Source organism: Andrographis paniculata, unplaced genomic scaffold, assembly GCF_009805555.1.
Source record: "Andrographis paniculata isolate CXL003 unplaced genomic scaffold, ASM980555v1 Contig82END, whole genome shotgun sequence".
Classification (NCBI taxonomy): domain Eukaryota; kingdom Viridiplantae; phylum Streptophyta; class Magnoliopsida; order Lamiales; family Acanthaceae; genus Andrographis; species Andrographis paniculata.
In genome coordinates, this window is record NW_026137620.1 from 2566361 (window position 1) to 2586299 (window position 19939).

Sequence of the window (19939 nt, forward strand, 5' to 3'; positions counted from 1 at the left end):
GTTTTAAGTCTAGTACTTCCTAAAGTAATTTTACTTCAACCATAACTCAATTTTTCACTATTATTCTTCAAATATTCAATTTTTCCTATTATTTTAAACAACTTTTTGTTTTTATAATTTAAAATAATTTTTAAAAAAATAAAAAATAAATTTAAAAGTTAAAATAAAAAATTCAAAAATTTTAAATAAATAAATAAATAGATAATAGGAGCAACGCCGTGCAACGCAAATTTTTTGCGCACGTATATCTACCGACCCAGCGCCATTAAATGATGCTGGGTTGGAGATGGCCTAATAAGAAACTCCCTCCGGACAGTTTTTTTTGAAATAGATTGATTTTTGAGATGATAAAAAAAAAAAATTGTGCTAAAAATATAAAATATATTATTTTAAATTGAATATTTGATTAATACTCCCTCTCTCCTTTAATCATCTATTCAATTTTTTTATTTTGGTATGTCCAGTAACAAAATATTCATTTTTTTTTTTTTAGTAATTATACTATCTAGCTAATATTAAATATTCTTCCAATTTACAATATATTACACAAATGTCATTATATTTATATCATACAATACTAGTAAGGTTAATTTAGTCTTTTTACCTTTATTTATACTTTATCCCAATATAATACTAATATTTCTAAAACTCCGTGCAAAAAGCGGATATATAGATATGCAACTGAGGGAGTATTACATTTGTGCCAAGAATACTACTCCCTCCTTCCCACATATCATGTCCACGTTGCCGTTTCTGTCCGCCACGTACCATATCACTTTCATTTTTGAAAAATGATTACACACTTTAATCTCATTTTAAACTTTTTAATTTTATTTTTTTAAATTTTTTAAATTAAACTAATGAGTTATCTTAATCTTACTTTTATAATTATTTATATTATCAGATAATTATTTTCACTAATACATTCTTAATTATCTACTAATTACACTCCTTCCTAAAATACCTTGTCTACAATATAGCAGACACAGTATGTGGGACGAAGGGGGTATTTTTTTTTGGATTATTGTAATTAATATTAAAAATATTAGTATGTTTAAATAATTTACTTTATAAATATAATTTTATATGATAAAAGATTAATAGAGATATTTATTTTTTATTTATGCTTAATCTTCAAATATATACAAAAAGTCAATGATACTTTTATTTTATCCAAAAAATAAATAGCTGTGGTTTTAATTTGAAATGATTATAACAAAAAAAAAAATCATTATACAAATTATTACAATTTTATAATACAAAATATATATTTGATCCAAACAAAACATATCTCGTTCTTGAAATTATTTACTTTCTCCTCCCATTAAAATTAACTCATTTGAATGTGACACGAAGACTAAAAAAATGAATATATTATTGAAAAGTGATATCTAGTTTGAGATAATTTTAAAAATTTAGTTGAAAATCAAAGTAAACGAAGAAATAATGTAATAAAATTTATGGTATTTATTATAAATAAACAGTGAATAGAGAATAATAATTAAATATTAATTTATTAATTTTATCAAAATTAGTAATTGAATAAATTTAACCAGACAAACTAAAAAAAAAAAGTAAAAATAAATTTAGGGGATGAAAAAAGTATATTTTATTAAACTATTGAGATTATTGAAGTTCTATTTTTCATTATAAATAATTTATTTAAATATATTACTATATTTCTCAAAAATATGTTATTCCCTCTCCCTCTATTATATTATAAAATGGTCCTTTTCTTTTTTATAATGAATTACAAAACCATAGAAAATGTTAGATTATTTAACATTTGTATGATATTTTTATAATTTGTACAAAAATATATGTATTTAGGTATTTATATCATATCTTCGTCCGCTCTAAGTGTTTCATTTATTTTTTTGTGATGATATTTGTATATTAATTATTATATTAAAATGTAGTAAAAATTAAGAAAAATTGTAAAAATACTTCCATCAATGTCTTATAATACTAATAGAATAAATTTTGTACAAAAAATTATACAAATACTTATCATATTTTTAATGATAAGTACTTAAATTTGATCAAAGGAGGAAGCATGAAGTATTTTTATTAAGAAATAATACTTTTTTTAATGAGGAAAATAAAAATAATAAAAAAAATATTTTCAGTTGATAGCCTATATTTTACTATGAATTTTAATAAATGATTGTTACAGTTAAATAAATTATAGAGAAATACTTTAATGAGATTCAAAATTTTAATTCAAGCCTCTAATTTAATTCGACTATTTTTTATTTTTAATATATATTTTTAATGATTTTATATATATATTTTACATTTAAGTTTTTATTTCCTTATAAAAATTATATTTATTTTGTATTTTTGAATGAATATATTTTTATATTGGGTATGGAGAATTGTGTTAATAATATAAAATATAGTAATATTTTGTGTAAAATCATTCACTTTTTATGAGTGAGTAAAGTATATATTATGTTAATATATTTATATTATATTTTTTTAATAATATTTATAAGAATCATTCGACTTAAAAATATTAGTGAACAATTACTTTTAGTAGTATATTGTTTTACAACAAATATTATATACTCTCTCATATTCATAATATTTCACATTATTGTTATTTTCATTTGTTTCAAAATTATTAACATCTTTATATTTAAAGTAAAATACATTTATTCAAAATATAATTAATAAATATAACTCAATTTCAACTTCACGACACATTACATAGTCTAGACTCACTTAAAATATTATGTTTATATCTCTATTTTCAATAAAGAAATATATTTATAGATTTAAATTTCTTAATTTTATAAAATTAATTTAAGAAAATTATAAATAAATATAATGTTTTATTATTTATTTCTATAAAATAAAAATTTATTCTTTATGATATTTATATGTATATTATATTGATATATAATTTTTAAAAATATTTATAAAATGTATATATTTTAAATTTCTTTTAATCGAATGTATGATATTCATAATTCAAATATTAATTAAATAATTTTTTTTCAACCCAATTTACAATTTATATTTGAAACAACAACTAATATACGAAATGCTAAAATATAACAATAGTATGCGTATTTTGGTATACTAAAAATTTCAAATTATATGTTGTCATATTAAAAAGTTCAATATGATATCATACCAAAGTATTTTATATTTCCAGTATTTTTCGATACGGTATGTGCAGTATTTCAATAATTCAGTATTTTTTTTCCACTTCTAAATGTATTAATATTATTTGAATCTAATTGATTATTCTGTATTTCGAGGTTTTATTTATCTAAATATTTTCTCCATTCATTTTTTTTAGTTGTTATTCTTTGATGTTCTTTTATTGGAATTAAAATTCAAGCTTTTGTATATGTGTGTTTACTCATAAGATTTGACACCTGATTTTACTATTCTATATATTTTTTTTTTTAAAAAACGTCAAACTAAGTACCTATTTATTTTTTATTATATTACATTAAAATTAAATTTTATATTAAAAACATCGTAGCAATATATATTGATATCAAATTAAATAACTATTTCAATTCAAAATAAGTAAAATCTTACAAATAAACACACTTTGTTATGTTTTTTATTTGTATTTAAAAATATTATACACCGTATTTTATTCCAAACTAATTGTTTAATTGAATAGTTTTTCTTTCTATTTAATCCCCATTTTAAAATAGATAAATTTTATTTGTAAGCATTAATTATGGTTAAATTAAATAAACTTAATTTATAACCAAGCTAATATTAGATAAAATAAAATGTAATATCTCAAAGCTAATAGTGATATGAGTCGGTGACTAGGGGTGAGCATTGGTCGGTCCAAACCGAAAAAATTGTTCGGTTTAATTTGTTCGGTTAATTGATTTGATTTGGTCCAAAATCGAATTTATAAATTTTGGTTTCGGTTCGGTTATGGTTTTCAATTTTCAAACCGAAAAAACCGAACTTTACATTAAATAATTTTAAATATTATACTCCCTCCGTCCCAAAATTATAGTTTGAGTTGTGTTTGACACGTGATTTAAGAAATATTGATATTATATTGGTAGTGGATAAAAAGTACGGGTAAAATACTTTTTTGCCCTTGTGAGTGTATTAGTGTAAAAAGTAGAGACAATTGTGTAATTATAATGAAAAAGTAAGACTAGTTTTATAATGATATGATTATTTATGAAATGAGACTACTGTTTTGGAACGGACAAAAATAGTAAATAAGACTATTGTATTGGGACGGAGAGAGTATATATTATAACTTTAATAATTGAATTTTGATCATTTGAATTTTATTTTGATTATATGTTAATATTTGAATTTCAAATTGACCGTCATGTCCTCACTCACCCATTTAAAAATTGAAACCCTAATTTTCTCAATCATCAACAACCGACAACCCCCTTTTTAGCCTCTCTGTCTGCGTCCGCTATTCTCAATCTCTCTTCTTCACGAATCAACGGTGTTATCTACTTTTTTTCTCGTCGGAGAAAAGCAAAACAACGTCTAAAGTTGCTTCTAAACTTTTAGTTGCCAAGATTGTTTCAAAATCGAAGAGAGTTATTTTTTAAATTATTTAATTTAATTAACAACACAAATGCACAATTGCTACTTTATTCTTTTTGTCGATAGTCATATTTTTTAATTTTGAATTCATTCATGTTCTTATTATTTTAATTTTATTTTGTAATTTTTTTTTCAATCAAACAAACTGATATTTATTATTTTATTTATATTTCCAAATTATGAGTTCATGTAAAGTGAGGACTTCAGAAAAACTACACGAGTATGTTGGATCCCTAAATCTAGTGGTCAACAATACCTTAACAACTTGCCCAAGAACAAGTACCGGTAGATCTATTATTTCTTCTACGGAGCGTGTTTCACTCCAACCATCAAGTGAAATGCAATTATTGAAAAGGAAAGCAATTGCTCCAAGGTCTGATGTGTGGAACCATTTCATTAAATTCAAGACCGATAAATGGGAGGAAAGATGCAAGTGCAAACATTGTGGTAAACAATATGCTTCAAAATCAAAGAACAATGGGACAAGCTCCGCGAAAGCGCATATCCGAAAATATGATAAGAATCCCGAGGTAAAATCAAGCCAATCTCTTCTTGTGAGAAATACTGATGGGGAGGGTAAACTTAGTTGTTGGAAATTTGATGAAGTTATAAGAAAGACATTAACTTTTATGGTGATTGTGGATGAATTGCCTTTTAAATTTGTAGAAAATGAAGGGTTTAAACATTTCATGTCTATGGTATGTCTTAGATTTCGTATCCCTACCGCTTTACAGTAGGTAGAGATTGTTTTTTTATGTTCTATGATGAAAAATCTAAGTTGAAAGACTTGTTTAAGAGGACATCTATAAGAGTTGCTCCAACAACGGATACATGGACTTCTATTTAACGGGTTAATTATATGGTTTTAACAGCCCACTATGTTGATGAAAATTGGATTCTGAGAAATTTTTTTTTTTTTGTTTTTGTCCTATTACAAGTCACAAGGGTAATGATATTGGCATGCTTATAGAAACTTGTTTGTGGAATTGAAAATTGTATAAAATTTCTTCTATCACCGTGGATAATGCATCATCCAATCATGTTGCCGTTGAGTACTTGAAAAGACAAATATTGAATTGGAAGGGTGGAATAGCTGGAGGTAAGTTTCTTCACATGCGATGTGTTGCTCATATTGTGAATTTGATTGTGAATGATGGTTTGAAAGAGTTCAATAAATTTGTGGTTCGAGTTCGAGATATAGTGAGGTTCATTAGACAATCACCAGCAAGATTGGAGAAGTTTAAAAGATGTGCTGAAGTTGAAGTGATTGAAAGAAATACATTGTTATGCTTTGATATTTGTACTAGATGGAACTCCACATATTTGATCTTACAAATTGCCGAAAAGTTCCAAAGTGCATTTAAGTGATTTGGTAGGGAAGATCCAGTTTATTTGGTTGAGCTTAAATCTAATCATGGTGTTCCGAGTGATGAAGATTGGGATAATGTGAGAGCATTGGTAGAATTTCTTGAGTGCTTTTACGAGCTTACTTGTAAGGTGTCCGGATCTCTTTATGTGACTTCCAACAAGCTTTTCCTTGAAATATGTGAGGTCGAAGGGATGTTGCCGCAATGGAAATTACATGAAAATCAAAATTTTACTGCTGTGGCTATAAAAATGAAGGCTAAATATGATAAATATCGGGGCAATTCGGATAAGATCAATATCCTGATTTTCATTGCATTTATTCTTGATCCATAATAAGAGTTAGCTTATCTTGAGTTTGCATTGCAAGACATGTATAAAGAAACCAGTGGATTACAATTCAAGAAAAAAATCAGAGATGTCTTGTATGACTTGTTTGATGAGTATAAAAAAGTCATCCAACCTGAATCTCAATATGGAGAATCAAGTTTGAAATCAGGGGAAATTCATGATTTGGAAGGACAAAGGAAGAAACGATACTTTGTCACAGAAACAAGATTGAAAAAGTTTGAACTCGTAGCTGGAAGTGTTGAGGGTAAATCTGAATTTAGAAAAATATTTGAGTGAGCCAAGGGAAGCCGTTCCTCCTTATTTTGATGTGTTGAGTTGGTGGAAGTTGAACTATCAAATATTTTCTATTCTTAGTTCAATAGCTCGTGATATTTTAGTCATCCTCATCTCCATAGTGGCTTCCAAATCTGCATTTAGTTTGTGTGGACGTGTTCTTAGAAATTCTAAAATACTCAATGTGGAAAAGATTTGAATATGTTAGCAACTATTGAAGAATGTAATTCTCTCATTTCTATTTGTTATTTCTTTACTAATACCAACCTATATAATATTAATGTTTCTCTTTATTCTCATTTAAATATAATCAATTTTCATAAATTGTCTATTCACTTTGTTTTTAGGTGTCACCCGGTTCTACTTTATGATGATGCAAAGAAGTGAAGATTATTTCTTTCAAGAAAACCAACCGATCTTGTAAATTATATTTATTTTTAGTTTAGTTTAGTTTTTTCTTTTTTTCTTTTTTCTTTTTTTTTTTTTAAAAAAACTTAGAATCACATATTATGTTATATTATTTAGTATAATATATTCTTCACAAAGTTTAAACTTAAGTACAATAACCTTCTATTAATACCATTATTATTATTATTATTATTTTTTATTTTTTTATTTTTTTATTTTTATGCAGGGACTAATGAGTGGATTTTGGAGAATTGCATTTGATGTTATTGACCGGCATGGATGAATGAGTGGATGATAGAAAGTTGTCTATTGATAAGATGATGCAGTTTGATTTATTTTTTTGTTATTATTAGTATTTGTAACTTATTATGTTTCTAAAACTTAAATGACGATGAATATGGTATTAACTTTTGAAACTGAATGATGGTGCATTTGTGTTAGGTTTAAGTTGTGGTTAATTTTAATTTTCTTGGCTAAGTATGAATTATTTAATTTTATTTTTAAAATCATGAATTATTCAGATGTTCAAATGTCTCTAGAGACTAGAATACACGTAGATATAGTTAATGAATTGAATGAATGAGTTCAATCTAAAAAAAAAATCGGTTTAGTTCGATTTTTAAAAACTTTGGTTCGGTTTCGGTTTCAACTTTTACAAATCGGAAACCGATCAAATTTGAAAGTTCGGTTCGGTTTGAACCGAACCGACCGAATGCAAACCCCTGTCAGTGATGTAATACTCACTTAGTTATTTTGAAATTTTTTCTTCAATCTATTTTTGGCTCAACACATGGCTCACTATTTCTTTTATTGGGCCGAAATCCATCTCTTTTGGGCTTTGATATTCTTGGACTACCTCCCTTTTGCGTTTGGATCATGTAACATTTATCTCAAACCGAATATGTCACTTTACCTGCACTTCTCCGTCTTAACTGTCATTCCGCCACGTTAATTACTCTTTTTAATGTAACATTTTTGTTTAAGCAATAATAACATTTTTTGTCCAAATAAAACTGAATTAATTAATATGGATCTCACTCAAATAAAAGAAGTCACAACTAGTAATATATTGCATATATTATATTATATAAGATTCAATTATTTAAATATATATTATATATATCATATCTTATTTTATATTAATAATAAAATGATATTTATTATTTCTTTATATAAAATTTTATTATTTACAAAATAATATACATATTAATTATAAGTATTAATTTATTTATTAAATTAAATTATTTTTTTTTTCATATTATTAAATTAATATTTTATTTTTACATCACATTATTTATTATATAATATTATAATTAAAAAAATTATAATCCAAGGCACACACTTTACATATTCGTTCGACAATCTTCCGATTGATCCGTTTATTCATTTGGATTGAAAAAAATGATACAAAACATAGGGCAACTAACTTATCATGTAACAATATACCCAGTCGCATTTTCGGGTAGCGGTTACAGATTCTCACGTCATAAAAAAATATATATATAGCTTAGAAGTTTTCCCGTCGAGCGTGATTCGCAGGTATTAGGTTCAGCCAAGAGTTTACCAATACGTACTTTCGGGGAACGACTGCGGATTCCCACGTCATAAAAAAAAATATATATATAGCTTAGAAGTTGATAAAGTGGAAAAATAATAGAAAAACTGGGTTTGTGATCTTGACGTAGTGCATGCGCAACTCCTAGATATCTTGATCATGTTGTAGCACAAATTCACCACCATGTAGAAGAATTTATTAGAATAAATTAGAGCCGTTAAAATGGGTTGAGCCCGTCAGGTTGACCCGCCTCGCCTTATTTTTAAGAGGGTTGGGTTGTGATTTTTCAAGTCCTTTAAAATGCGGGCCTAAATGAGCCAACCCGCGTGGGCTGCGGGTTGAGGGTGGGTTAGCTCGCAATGGGGCGGGTTAGCTTGCCGGCCAATTAAATATAATAATTAGTACTCACCTGTCTAACTAAAAGTATTTTTTTACCATTTTTTACTATCACACTAAAAAATTATAATAAAACTAATCAAATATTAATATCAGAATATATTTTAATTTTATATAAATTACAAATATACCATTAATTTATAAATAACGTACAAAAGTAAAAAGTATCAAAATCATCTTGCACACTTTATTTAATAAATAACATATGATTACTTTTAAGAAATATTTTAAGTTAAGACGAATAAAATAAAATTTATATTATCATTAGTTTAAATAAATTATCAATATGTCTATAGGTTTTTTTTTCTGTTATCCATGTCATTGTTGTTTGTTTCGATTTTTCATCATTTATTTTGTTCGTCTTCCATTTTATAATTTCATAATTTTACAAATTATAAAATTAATTATAATTTATTTTTAAAATGGAGTATTTCTTATTATTAATTTTGTTAAATACACCAACTAATAATATATAGAATTGAGAATTTTTATATTTGTTATTTATTTTAAAATATTTATTATTTAAATTTTACAATAAAACTATTTTTAACTATTTTTAAATATTAATTACGAAAATATTTATCACATTAATATTATTTTAATATTTTTAAAAAGCCCGTAGGCTAGCCCGCTTAGCTCGACCTGCCAATGAGTTGAGTTGGGCTGATGAAATTTTGATCTGCCCCGCCGCGAGTTAGCCTGCAAACAACCGGCTTATTTGCGGGTTAGGGTGGATTGTGGGTCAATTCGCCCCACTAACCTGTTTTGACATGTTTAGAAGAAATTGCAGGCGTGAGGGTTTGGATTTTGAGTTGGGATTTGAATAGTAAAAATTTTGAATTTGAATAGTTATATGATGTGATATAAATAGGTGTTGATGTGATATTTTGAATGTAAAATTGATTTTTAGTATAATATAAAAAATGAAAAATAAGTATTTAATTTGATATTTTGGGGGGGAAAAAAATGGGATGAATAGTGAAAATCTTCGCAAATCCTTCAAACAAACGCACCCTTAATGTTAATGTTTATGGTGTGGGAAGTATTTTTAAAGATCATCTTGGAAATCCAATTCTCCCTCTCCAAATCTTTCCGAGGACAGCCCGGCATCCATTGTTGCCGCTGAACCCATGGCGATCATTCAAGGGATCTAGTGTTGAATGTTTGGAAGTGAAAGAGTAGGGTGTCGATTCGTGTTTTTGGGTCGTGTTCGTATCAGGTTGAGCCATGGGGATAACAAAAAAAACTGTCAATCCGAATCCGAAATCTGACCTGAAATCCTAGACTCGAATACGACACGAATTCTTTCAGGTCGGGTTCAGGTTGACCTGAATTAGTTTCAGGTCATCCGAAATTTGAACAAACCCGACACGAAACAGACCCGAAAATTTAAGAAAAATTAAATTGACCTAAAAGATATCATTTTTATTTTAATTTTTATATTATTTTATATTTAAAATAATATAAATATTATAAATTAAAATAATAATAATAAAAATTTCAGGTCAACCCGAAATACGAAACCCAAAACCTAACCTGATTTTTATATTTTTGGTTATCAGGTCAACCCGAAACACGGCCCGAACACAACACGAATTTTTTTCGTTTCAAGTTCGGGTCGACCCGATTTTTTTAAACCCGAAATACCCAAACCCGAACCTAAAAAATTTCAGGTAGAACGGATTCGATTTTTCGGATCGGGTTTATTTTTTACACCCCCTGTGTGAATGAGGGAGGAAATAAAGATGAAATATCTCTCATCCCATATTAGAAAAGCTAAGCAATTCTACTCAATTATATAATGAACTTCATAATATTGAATTGGATATATTCGGGGCCTCGCCATGTGTGGGCTTGGCTTTGGCATGGCATGCTTGGGCTTGAACTATATTATAGTCAAGATTGGGCTTTGGTGGTCTGTGAGCCATGTGGGCTGAGCCCAATAATATAATATCCAATTTTATTTGTTTAATTTATTGTTTATAATTGATTAATTAAAAATTCAATTACCATATAAATTAGTTACAACGGATCGAGAACGTGCAAAAGTGGTGTGGATTTAGTGTGGTGATTTTTTTTCCTTATTCGTTTCATTCAAAATAACAAGTCTTACATTCACTAAATATATTATTAAGATAATTCTTTATTTAACTTCACTCAACATTAATATTTTCTCTCATCCATATGTTCTCGCCTTGAAATTTCTTTGTTCTTAAAAAATTATTCTTTGAAAAGTTCTTGTGATTTTCTTAGTTAGGTTCGTGGTGGGATTCTTGACTCCAATTCAATTTGTTATATCATGTAAAGCAATTGATGATGAGCTGAATTTGCTTTAAACAATTGGCATGCAATGTGAGGTTCAAATTTGACTTCTAATTCTTAAATGAAATTTGTTACTTGATCGGATCCGGTGTTAAATTTTGAGTTATTTCATTATTTTTTGATCGGATTTTCTCCTATCTTATTTCACATTAATATTTTCGCAACAATCTTGAAGCAAATCTCTTCGGCTGTGATAACTGAGATGGCTTACGAAATCCATGAGATCTACAACCAAATCGAGGGCACCCAAATTGTGCCTAAACAAGAAGCCATAATCGATGCCGTGAATGATGAGGGCGACAGAAACCTTAATGAAGACATTCAGATTGATGCAGATGGGGAGGAAAACGATGAAATAAATTCCAACGAATCTCACACCCCGACCCATTATGTTCCCCGGTCATAGCCACCTCGCACAACCGGTGGGGCTGCAGAAGGCGTTGCTGTTAGACATGAGGTGGCCAAGAGAGCTCCTACCAAGAAGGTTGTGAAAGCAACGTACGAAAATATCTTCAAGGCTGCCACGAAGGAGGCGTAGCCTGTTGCTGCGACCTCCAACCAATTATTTTTGGACTAAAAAGGAGGCATCTTATGGATGCCAACGTGAGACAACATATTGTTCTGCCTCATTTGCAACGTAAGAAATTGTGGAGGGTATCGTTGCGTCCACTAGACAACAACAACTAGATTGTTAAGATATTTTATATATTCAATTTTAAATTTAGTAGATTTGGTCTTATCTTATTTAGATTTGAGTCTATTATATTATATCTATTTATAGGCCTCTATTTTCGTTATAAATAACAAAACAATTTTCTAATTTTCATAATTTATTTCTCACATAGACAATTTGGATGGTCTACAACTTGTTTTTGTTGTAAACCACGTAATGCAACTTGTTGCTACTACCTTTAGGCAGCCCGTTGTTGTATCAACTGAGAAGCTAGAAAAAATCAACGAGAAGAACTTCAAAACATGGCAGTAGAAATGCTATTTTATCTGACTATGGTGAATCTGGTAGTCTGGCTAACGGAGGATGCACATTCTGTGCCTGAAGGATACTCAGAAGAATACAAAGAAATTCTGAAAATGCTTAGATTTTATGTGCAAAAATTATATATTGAATGACTTGAGCGACTCACTGTATGGTGTTCACCGGCGTACCGAAATAGCTAAGAACCTATGGAGGTTGGCAAAAAAAATACATAACCAATGATGCTGGTGCAAAGAAGTTCATCGTTGGACGGTTCTGGATTTCAAGATGGTGGGCAGAAGAAGTGTTATAAAGCAGCTCGATGATTTCAACGGATTTTGTATGTATTCCATCTGGGGGCGATATCTATCTATCTATCTTCTTTAATTGTCAATTGATCGATCAATATTCTGCAGAGAATTAATATGTAATTGCATGTGTGGTGTGAGATGGGAAGACAACCTTGTTGTGAGAAAGAAGGGGTGAGGCGGGGACCATGGACCGGGGACGAAGATTCGAAGCTCATCAACTTCATCGTCAACAATGACATTTAATGCTGGAGGCTTGTCCCCAAACTTGCAGGTCTCTTCTATACTACATCTATATCCAATCAAATACTAATGTTTAGCTCTTTCGAATTTAGGTTTCTTTGTGTATATCACTAGCACTTTGTGTCTAAGTTTGAGAATCAAGAATTTAGAGGTTGATGGGATATATATTGTCAATACTTGGTTAAATTTCTTTCATTAAGGATTTTCTCACTGTTTATATTAATTAATTTGAATGTGAGGTAGATATGATTTGATTTGATATGATTGAGAATTAAGGGGCGTTCCATACACAAATGGAATTGCAAAGAAATGAGAGTGGTGAATGGAATTATAAAAAAAATGGAATTGCATATAAAAATAATTGAGCATAATTAATTCTCTTGTTTGGTAAAATAGAGAATTCAGTTGAGAATGAAAAAAAAAATATGCGGATCGAATAAGAATAAATGATTAATTTGTCAAAATAGAGTTTTACTAATGAGAATTTACGAAAAAATATTTTTGGTGATTTTTTTTTAAAAAATTATAAATTATATACTATGTTTTGTAAGATCATATTTTAGTACAATTTTTTTAAAAAAAGTTTGAAAAATTAAATACTTAAACAATAAATTAAGTATATTATTTTTAAAATTAAAATAATATAATTTAAAAATTATAAAAAATTAAAAAGTACAAAAAAAAAAGATTAAAAAAAAAATATGCAACCTTCATTTCTCTCTGTTAAATTATTTATTTCTCAAGTTTGATTTATCTGACTCAAGCAAATAAATAAGATAAATGAAAACTGTTATCAATTGCCTGTACCAAGTTAGTTGTGGGAATTTTACATGAACAATGATATAATTAATATGTAACTAAAATTTGGAGAGATTAATTTAAACTATTATTTTCATAGAAACTTACAAAAATTTAAAACAATTGTCTTTGGTAAATTTAAACATACCATTGTAGCTTCCTCTACCATGGCTGCAGAATTTATCGCTTCCTATGAGACCTCTAATTACGTAATATGGCTATGAAACTTTTTCACTGGATTGCGTGTGATTGATGGCATCGAGAGGTCATTAAAAATATTTTGTGACAATAACTCAGCCGTGCGTTACTCCAATAACAACTCAAGTGCAACTAAGTCAAAGTTTATTGACATTAAGTTTCTTGTTGTTAAAGAGAGAGTTCAGAATAAACAAATTGCTATTAAACACATAGGAACGAATAATATGCTAGTTGATCCACTAACTAAGACATTGACATCTAAGATGTTCCATGAACACACTGCTCATATTGGTGTTGCTTCTGATGTTGCCCTAGGTTAGTGAGAGTCTATGTTCTATGTGAAAAACTTTCAATTTGTATTGTCCAATTTTCTCGAGAATAAAGTTGATGGATTTATTTTATTCTGAATTCAATTTAAGTTATTATGTATTGATCCCAATAATTTGGACCATTTGGAAATAGACATGATATTGATTACATTGCATGAAATTTCCATGCTGCTCACCATATTTGATCCTTATCACTGAGTGGATTAATATGGTGATTGTCGGGGTTTAACCACGATTTATAATATGGTGACTGCCTCGGTGATTCCATTGTTAAGTGCATGTGTTGGATAAGATTGTTAAAGGTAGTCAATATATATATATATAGTTGTGCAACTACGGATTCGATAATATAATTGCTCGGTAAACAATATTTATCCAAGTGGAAGATTGTTAGGAAAATATTTATTTCCCTATTTAAATATGGGCAAATAATAATGTACAATTATATTAATTATTCTAATTATTTGATTGACTTAAATTATATAATCTAATTATAGAAATAATCAATCATTTATTTGATTGACTTAGATTACGATATTTGATTATGGAAACAATCAATTATTTATTTGATTGACTTAAATTATGTGATTTAATTATGAACAAATCAATTACTACCTTATTGATATGGGATAAATTGAGTATATACCAAATAACCTATGAATTAGGTGATTATGGGTGACCCAATGATCACTATATAAAGGGCATTTGGTTATAGTCCCCAATACACTAAAATCGATCATTATTCTCTATTCTCCCCATCGCAATAGATTACGAAGGATCCATTAGGCAATTTAGTTAAGGAAGACCATAATACCAATTGATCGAGTTCACAGTTCCTCGTCCTAAAACTCGATGGATCCAGGTATATTTTGTCATGGTTTGTTTGTTTGTTTTTTTTTTTTTTCATATAAATTGCTATAAGACATATGGATTGGATATATGCCGAGTGCATTATCAATGAAACTTTTCCATCGTACAGAACTATTGGACAATTACTTATAGGCTACTTTGAATAGATGATTTAAGAAGCGTGCTAATGTTGTTAGGGAGATGATGGTAAGGAATTAATTTAGGGATCAAATGTACGTAGGTATGTACGTATGTATAACTAATTTGATTTGTGGTGCAAGTGTAGGTGGTCTAAGATAGCTGCAAATTTGCTAGGCCGGACAGACAACGAGATCAAGAACCATTGGAATACGAAGATCAAGAAACTCAAGAGAGAAAACCCTCTTCTTCTTCCTCCAATTGAACAGGAAAGTGAAGAAATAAAATTTGATGATAAGAAGATGGATGGCGATGTTAATGGCGGCAGCTCATGTCTAATGGAAATGAAGGAAGAAAATTATGAACCTGCTGGAGAGGCAAGTTATGATGAGTCCTCCAAGAATTTTGTGAGCTTTGGTCCTTGGCTACATGAACCTTTCCTCTATGATGGTTTCAGTACCCCTTTTGGACACTGCTTTCCATGATATCTAATGTATATGCATGTGTGTTTATTATTTGAATATTTTCACATGTGTGCCTTTTGTATTTTCATGGCAATGTCTATTATTATTATTATTATTATTATTATTTTTTATAACGTGGAAATTCGCAGTTGTTATCCGACCGAATCTAATAGTGATGCAGAGAACCGTATATATTTAGGACGAATTATAATTCAAATGGATAAACACCGCGTATTTCTTTATTATCAATCTTTCAACTCTAGCCATGGATGTTTTTAGGGTATAAATACTGAAGGAAATGCAAATAAGACTAATAAAAAAAAGTCACATATTTGGGTCCAACATAAAATAAAAAATTAATATATTAGATAATTAAAATTTTAACATAGTTGGATCGATCTTCTCCAAATATTGAACCGCAGCTTCATCTCCATCAAATAGTCTGACAAGACAAATCACACTAGGCGAACCATGTGTGGCAAGCAAAATCTAGAGGTATCGAATATTTGAACCCATGATTTTACGGTCAGGAGTCCATCTTCACCGCCACCGGGTCATGTCTATCTCTTATTATTTGCTATACAAAAAGACACTACGTAGGCTACACCTACATGATGCATATGTGGATACTTTATTCATACGTATGCAATCTTCTTCAACTATATAATTCTCTCCGTTCCGAATATTTTGTCCGCTTTATTGTAGATACGAGAATTTAGGAAGGGTATAATTAGTAAATAATTAAAAATATATTAGTGGAAATAATTATCGTATAATAAAAATAATTATAGATTAAAATTAAAAAAATTATAAATTAAGATTTTTAAAATAAAATTAAAATGTATAATTAAACTGACAAAATAAGTGGGACAGACGGAAATAGAAATATTGACATGAGAAGTGGGACGGAGTAAGTATTATGCATGTATGGATGTCTGCAAAGTAGAGATTAATTTGGAATCAAATTAAACAGGAATCCGCGATTTGCTATACCAAATTATTAAATTTCTTGACTATGTTCATACAATATTGATTAATATTTTTGACTATGTTCATACTCAACAAACCTTTTGGCAGTTACAAGCTCCATGTTCTCGGGACTTAGCCTGTAGAAAGAGTATGTCAGGTGTCTTTGTGTGGAGGGTAAATCTAAAACTGCTGTGCTAATAGCAGCATAATTTTTAAAGATGGAACATATTGATATTGCAAGCCTGCTTATAATTATCAACTGCAAACATAAAATATTTCCTCTGAAATGCCCAAGCTGACACCTAAGTATATCAGAGGAATAGCATAAGATAAACACTACATAAAGATGCATCAAGATAAGCAATGAATTGTCCCGTAATGGATGGCTGGTGGTGTGACCGTGAGGTCTTGAGTTCATTCCCCCGACAGCTCAAGTCATCTGCCACGCATGGTTTGCCTAGTGTGTCTTGCTTGTCGAGCCTAGTTTGCAGGATATTAGGTTCGGTCGGAGATTTACCCAGTGTGAATTTTCGGATAGCAGTTGTGCGTTCCCATATTATAAAAAATAACAATAAAAAAAATTATTTGCTGAGTGAACTTTCTTGGGAGGGGCAACTTTCCTTCAACTTTCTTGGGAGGCCGGTGCTACGCACGGTGTAATCGACGAAAAAAAATTTATAATATTAAAAATATGATAAAAATTAAAAATTAAACTAAAACAAAAAAATACATAACTGTGTAGAATTAAACATGACAGTGTGAAAATATGATTCCATATAATTGTACCACTGAATTATAAACGGTCATATGACAACATGGCAGTGTAGTTTTCAGGTCAATTGTTACGTCAATCGCGTTATGTCAACATCAACAATTTTTGTTAATTTTTTTAATGGTGTGACCAAAATTGATTGAAATTGATTGAATTTTTTTATATTAGGTCAAAAATTAATAAATTTTGATTATATTAGAACCAAATATGCTTTTTTCGCAATAAAATTTTATATAATACAAATAAATAAAAAAATTATGTATTCATCTATAAATAATATAAATTAATTTTATAAAAAAATAAAAATTTTTAAGTATAGATAAAAGAAAATTAATACTATTATATACCGTAAAAAAATTAAAAAAATTAAATAATTATTTAATTGGAGTATCAATTTTCTTAAATATATGTATATGTATATTTGTATAAAATAATAAATAATAAAATATTTCATCTTTACATTTCTTTCCTTTGAAACATTGAGCCAAATTGAATTTCAATATTTATAGTTTACCTATCATATTCAAAATTATTTGTACATATAATGGATCATAATTAAACAATATATATATATATATCGTAGAATAGACAGTAAATTTAAGAAATTTAATAAATTAATAATGTGCATTTATTAAGATTTTTAATAAGAACTCATTATTCAATCTTTAAAACATCATATTAAATTATTATTTATTATGTAGTTTTTTAATGTATTATTTAAACAAAACATCTTTTTGGTTTATTATATATATATATAGTATTTTTAATATATCTTAAATTTTTCAACATAATCAAATAGTACTTTTATTTGAAAAACAAAATAAATACTATTTTAAATTTGCTTAAAAAAACAATTCAAACTAACTTTGACAAAACAAAAAAAGTTATTTGGATCGCGGACAATGAACATGCTTGAGCATATTTTTTTCAAACAATTTTTACAAATATAAAAATAATAGTAATATATAACAATATTAACAATTTCTTACTCCCCCGTCCCATGTAATATGGGTGTATTACTGTATACACAAAAATTTAGGTAAAGTATAATTAGTAAGTAATTAAGAAGTATATTAGTAAGAATAATTATTATTTAGTAAAAATAATTATAGATTAAGATTCAGATAAGTAAATAATTTAATTAAAATTAAGAAAATTATAAAATTTAAATTTTAAAATTTAAAATGCGATTAAAGTGCATAATTTTATTTCAAAAAATAGAAAGGACAAGTTACGTGGGACGAACGAGAATAGAAAATATGGACAAATTATGTGGGACGGAGGGAGTACATTTTTTTTTCTTTATCCTTACTCTTGCTTTTCTTCCCTCGTCATCAATCAAAGTTTACTCTCCTCATACATCCAATGGAAACAGTGGTGGGAGTCAAAGAAAAAACTTACAATACAAAAACGGAAAATGGAAAACGAAAAACAGTAATCTTGTTTTCTCCCTACGCTAGCCTAGCTCTTCCGTGAACTACAAAGCTGCCTTCACCGTTTTTAAATAGTCGCTGCAGGCTTCCCTTGTGGACTTCCGCGTTGAAACGGAATGAAGTCGGGTCGTTTTCCTTCGATTTGATATGCTAAAGTCGGCGGCGATGGCAACGTAACCACGCGTAGTTTTTTGTCCAGCATTTGATGGAAAGGTGGTGTTTGAAGGTTTTTGTTTAAAAGAGAAACCAAGTATATACACATATATTTATACACGTTGAAGTAGATATAAAAATATACAAAAACTCTTCAATTTTCAATACTCATTATTAATTGTAATAAATATAAAAACTATTCGACTTTTCAATACTCATTATACATGTAAATGTACACACATCTTATAAAATATGAAAAAAAAATAAAATAAAATAATAATAATAATAATAATAATAATAATAATAATAATAAGTTTTGTAATAACAAATATATAATAATTAGAACCAACCAAATTGCACAATTAATTATAAAAAAAAAGATAAAAAAATTTTAATTATATTTTTATCCATCTATTATATTATAATAAAAAATTATCATAATATACATCTATCTATTCCTTGATGGATCCCATAATAAAATATATTTAAATTAAAAATTTGTAATATACATCTATTATATATATAGGGTGTGTTCGTTTGTAGGACTTACACAAAATTCTACTATTCATCCAAAAATTTCCCCCCAAAAACATCAAATCAAACACCTATTTTTTATTTTTTATATTATATTAAAAATCAATTTTACATTCAAAACATCACATCAACACCTATTTATATCACATCATACAACTATTCAAATTCAAAATTTTTACTATTCAAATCTCAACTCAAAATCCAAACCCCCAAACAAACACACCCTATTATTTATAAAAATAACATAAAATCAGTTACAAACGTTTTCTATTTTATATACAAATTATAAATATTATTTATATTTAAAAAATAAATAATTCTATATATTATATATGTATAAATAATTAATTAAAATATATATCTTCAAATATTCATTTATATTGACTCATATTTATATATTAACTCATATTTATGTAGCAGTCAATAAAATGTTATAACTAATAAAAATTAGAGAAAAAAAAATAAAAATACTATAAATTTTTGCTTTATTGGAAAAAAGAAAAATACAAAAATATATTGTCCACACTCACGTGTATATATATATATAT

The 19939-nt window shown here is 27.8% G+C and overlaps 1 protein-coding gene across 1 annotated transcript; it reads left to right on the forward strand.

The window, feature by feature from the left end:
• Positions 1–11432: 11432 nt before the first annotated feature.
• LOC127241248 (myb-related protein 315-like) lies at positions 11433–15551 on the forward strand. The gene is made up of 2 exons (XM_051260176.1): positions 11433–11629; positions 15215–15551. The coding sequence occupies exons 1-2, from the start codon at positions 11433–11435 to the stop codon at positions 15549–15551; spliced, it is 534 nt and encodes a 177-aa protein (XP_051116133.1).
• The last annotated feature ends 4388 nt before the right edge of the window (positions 15552–19939 follow it).

What these genes read in the sequence shown, in the direction of transcription:
- LOC127241248 (XM_051260176.1), top strand. Translation starts at nt 11,433, where the DNA reads ATGGCTTACGAAATCCATGAGATCTACAACCAAATCGAGGGCACCCAA. An exon ending in CCGACCCATTATGTTCCCCG is followed by an intron (nt 11,630 to 15,214) that starts GTCATAGCCACC and finishes GTGCAAGTGTAG; the next exon opens with GTGGTCTAAGATAGCTGCAA.